Source organism: Frankliniella occidentalis, unplaced genomic scaffold, assembly GCF_000697945.3.
Source record: "Frankliniella occidentalis isolate FOCC.00 unplaced genomic scaffold, Focc_3.1 Scaffold146, whole genome shotgun sequence".
Classification (NCBI taxonomy): Eukaryota; Metazoa; Arthropoda; class Insecta; order Thysanoptera; family Thripidae; genus Frankliniella; species Frankliniella occidentalis.
The window spans coordinates 121,159-124,681 of NW_026267273.1; the positions used below are offsets into that span (position 1 = coordinate 121,159).

The window sequence follows — 3,523 nt, forward strand, 5'->3', positions numbered from 1 at the left end:
GGGGGGGGGGGGCTATCGTGTGGTAGTTTGTTTTTGTTTCACCTCGAACCCGTATTGTAGGATGTTGTTATCGGGGGGCGGTTTTAGTCTGTCCTGACGGGCATCGGGAGAGAGAAAGAGAGAGAGGGTGGGGATGGGGGGCGCGTGTGGCGTGCCATCCTCGTGGACAGGCACCTGTTTTTGCCTAACTTTCATCGGCGTCTCTTCTCTCATATGAAGGCTGTCGAGCAACAGAATACAGTAGTAGTAACTGTATTTTTCGTCAAAGTTTAGCTTTGCACATTGGATTTCTCCGTCACGCGCGGAATCGAATGCCACCCTTCCTCGACGGCGTTCCTCCTCCAAGTTTCTCTCACGCGCAGGTGCTGCTCCCAGGGCACTTCCCTTCCACCCCCCCCCCCAACCCGCGGGGGTCCTTAGCTCCGATAAGCCCTCCACGCAATACGCCCATAATGACACGTGTCTTGGCGCATGCTAATGAGCACAATCTCTGCCTCGCAGCGCGGAGAGGAGAAGGGAGGGGGGGGGGGCTCTCTGACAGAGACAGAAAGGGAAAGGGCGCGGGGCTTTGTGTACGGCGAAATGACAAAGTGTTTCCATCTCTCTATCTCCCTCTCTCTCTCCTCCCTTTCCAAGTCTACTGCTTCGCCTCAAAGTCGGAAATGTCGACCAATAATACGATTTCGTTAGTAACGTGTCAATACCCTCTCGTACTTCCGCACATGCGGTCAGGCGGGCTTCCCGCGCGAGCACAACGTTGACATTGTATTTTACCAGAGTGCTTTACAAAAACGCCAAAATAACGCGTCGGAAAGCGCGCGAAACTTGCGCGAAATTTGAATGTGCTCCACGCCGCTCGCCGCCGCCGAGCCCGCGGGTTCTCACGGCGGCGGCGGTGGTGTTCTCCGAGTGTTTACTTACTTTGCGCTGCTGGCCCACAAAAGTAAGTAACTCACTGGCCGTGCCGCGTTTCGTCTTGCGGCAGCTGATCCTTATCTCTCGCGGGTCCCCCCCCCCCGGGGAAGGAAGGAGGCCCCCGCACGTTCGCGTAGTGCACCGCAGAGGGCAGCGAGGGGGTTGCTGCGCGGGGGGGACCCCGTGCGGGGCGCACGGGGCGGCGCACCCAGAGGCCCGCCCGGCACACTTTACTGCCCCACGTGAGCAACATGTTAATTATCGGAGGCACGCTGCTGCTCCCCCCGGAGCACAACCCTCTCTCTCCGTATTAACAGTTATTTGGTTCGCCCGCGCCGCCCCGGAAGATATATACAAAACTACACGCACGCCGTGACACCACCACACAGTTCTGTGCATGTTTTTAAATTTAATTAGAAATTTCAACGCGTGTGTGTGTGTGGCACTAATAAGTTGGAAATACCAGGTGGCTACGCCGCGCACTTTCGTGGTTGTACTGTACCGCATGCACGCGTGCGGGCGGGTTGCCTACTCGCACGGGGCCAGGAGGATCCGTGGGCAGCGAGCATAGGCGAACCCACCCGCACTTCTTGTGCATCCGGTACAGTATAACTACGAAAGTGCACGGCGTGAATCAGCCACCTGGTATACTTTGAAGATGTGGGTGGTGTGGCGCGCCCGCGGGTTTTCCCTCAAAGTTGAAAGGCACTCTTACTTTTGAATGTTCAGGCCGAGGTTCAGGCCTGTGTCAGTACTGCAAGATCAGCTCTCATTTTCTTGGCCGTCGTTGTGTTTTACCTCTAGTTGACCATCAACAAATCTGCTGTTTCAAACCACACCCATGGGTATTACTTCATTTTATGTTTTGAAATTTGTGAGTCCGGGTTGAACGCGGTGGCAGGCGCTCCGCCAGCGCCATCTGTGGGTGGACCAGCGCGGCGAACAGCAGAGGAGGCGACAGTCTGGAGGACTCCGGGTCCTGGCGCTACCCCAGCGCACAGAGACGCTAGCGTGTCCCTCCCTCCTCGCCGCGCGGGGTATGTCGAAACTCGTATCGATACAAAGCAACGCCGCCCCCATCGAGTGCCGAGTCTTTATGTGAACTGATGAACTCTTTACTTTTCACTTATTAGCCAACGAGGCACCTCAGCAGCTGTCTGACAATCAACAACGGAAAACTTATGGCATCATCATTCTGTTCGTATTAATAGTCAACTCTCGCCCATCATTTTTACTGTTTTATTTTTTTACGACAATATAATACGCAACAACGTCCAGCGGCGCGGGTGTGGGGAGGGTCGGGGTTGGTACTGCCGGCGCCGGCTCAGTAATGGCCCCCATGACCCAGGCTGAGCAGCGCGGGGGCCGCGATCACCTTCTGCACCACCTGACGGAGAGACGGAAAATGCAGAAACCGAGCGTTAGTCATTTAGGCAAGTAAGTCAATCTGACTCCCTCTGCAGCCGAGAAAGTACAGATGGGGTATGAAAACTCTATCCTTGCACGGCCGAGGACTAGCGTTGTGAGAGAGGGAGAAGTCCCTGATACGCTATTCTCACTCTCTCACACAGCTGCACGACGACACTCTTTACCTGCGGGTGGACGGCGTGGCCGGAGTTGGTGACGACGGCGTTGAAGCCGTTGTGGTCGTCGGCGGTGTAGTGCACGGTGCGGGTGGTGCCGTCGGGCTGCAGCAGCGAGTACTCGCCCTTGACCACGTCGCCGTCGCGCTCCTCGGCCGCGCTCTTCACGTCGCCCGTGTGCGAGTCGTGGACGCCGTACTTGAAGGCGTAGCGGGGGTGCGCCTGCCGAGGAGTAACGAGAAACACGCGGACGCAGCGCGTTAAAGAAAACTGCACTTTACGAACATAGCTGCGAGGCGGGGTGACTTACGATGGGCTCCGCCTTGATGATGGGCGCGTGTGCGATGGCGATGGGGGCGTGCGCCACGGCCAGGGCGGGCGCCGGCGCGAGGGCGATGCCGTGTCCGAGGCCGAGGCCGTGGCTGAGGCCGAGGCCCAGGGGGGCGTGGCCCACGGACACGTACGACGAGCCCAAGTCCACGGGCACGGCCCTCGCGGACGCGACCAGCGCAAGTCCACACAGCACCTGCAGCAGGTCCAGAGTCTTCAGTATCACAAAAACTAACAAATTATCACACTCCACGGAGTTAACATTTCAACACAATTTCCGAAACACGTCTATCCCCACAGCCGTGTTCCAAAGCTAACAAAACTAGGCTCTACCCCAACAAACTTCGAGTTTCTGCAAACCTCCCATAAAAAATACAAATAAAATCTGTGCTCACCTGGAGGAACGCCATGTCTGAGTGATCCAAGTCCCCCGGGCCTCGAACAGCGCCTCTCTGCGGCGTGTCGGAGTGTCGTCTGGCCGGCGGCGTGTCCGTCCACTTGTTCTTATAGGCCCCCCGCGTCCCCGCCCCCCTCGTATCCCCTCGGCCGCGGGGGTCACTATGGGCGTCGCGGCGCCCTCCCCCTCCCCCCGGGGGACCGTATGACACTCCAGCTGGACTCCGCGGGCAGCTGGACTGCGCAGTAATGACCAGTCTGGTCTGACTGGGGATGTTTCGTGCGAGACTGCACTGCAG

The 3,523-nt window shown here is 57.9% G+C and overlaps 2 protein-coding genes across 2 annotated transcripts in view; both read right to left on the reverse strand.

Annotated features, from left to right (window-relative positions):
- The window catches only part of LOC113206023 (uncharacterized), a gene marked incomplete in the record, with an annotated part of 11,927 nt that overhangs the window by 898 nt on the left and 7,506 nt on the right, over positions 1-3,523 (reverse strand).
- On the reverse strand, positions 2,141-3,346 carry LOC113206021 (cuticle protein 8-like). Its single transcript, XM_026421895.2, has 4 exons — positions 3,224-3,346; positions 2,809-3,024; positions 2,508-2,720; positions 2,141-2,302 (listed from the first exon to the last, which is right to left on the reverse strand). Exons 1-4 carry the CDS (start codon positions 3,236-3,238, stop codon positions 2,240-2,242), a joined length of 507 nt encoding a protein of 168 aa, XP_026277680.1. The 5' UTR covers positions 3,239-3,346; the 3' UTR covers positions 2,141-2,239.

What these genes read in the sequence shown, in the direction of transcription:
- LOC113206021 (XM_026421895.2), bottom strand. An exon ending in TCATCAAGGCGGAGCCCATC is followed by an intron (nt 2,721 to 2,808) that starts GTAAGTCACCCC and finishes ACTCCTCGGCAG; the next exon opens with GCGCACCCCCGCTACGCCTT. An exon ending in GCCACGCCGTCCACCCGCAG is followed by an intron (nt 2,303 to 2,507) that starts GTAAAGAGTGTC and finishes TCTCTCCGTCAG; the next exon opens with GTGGTGCAGAAGGTGATCGC.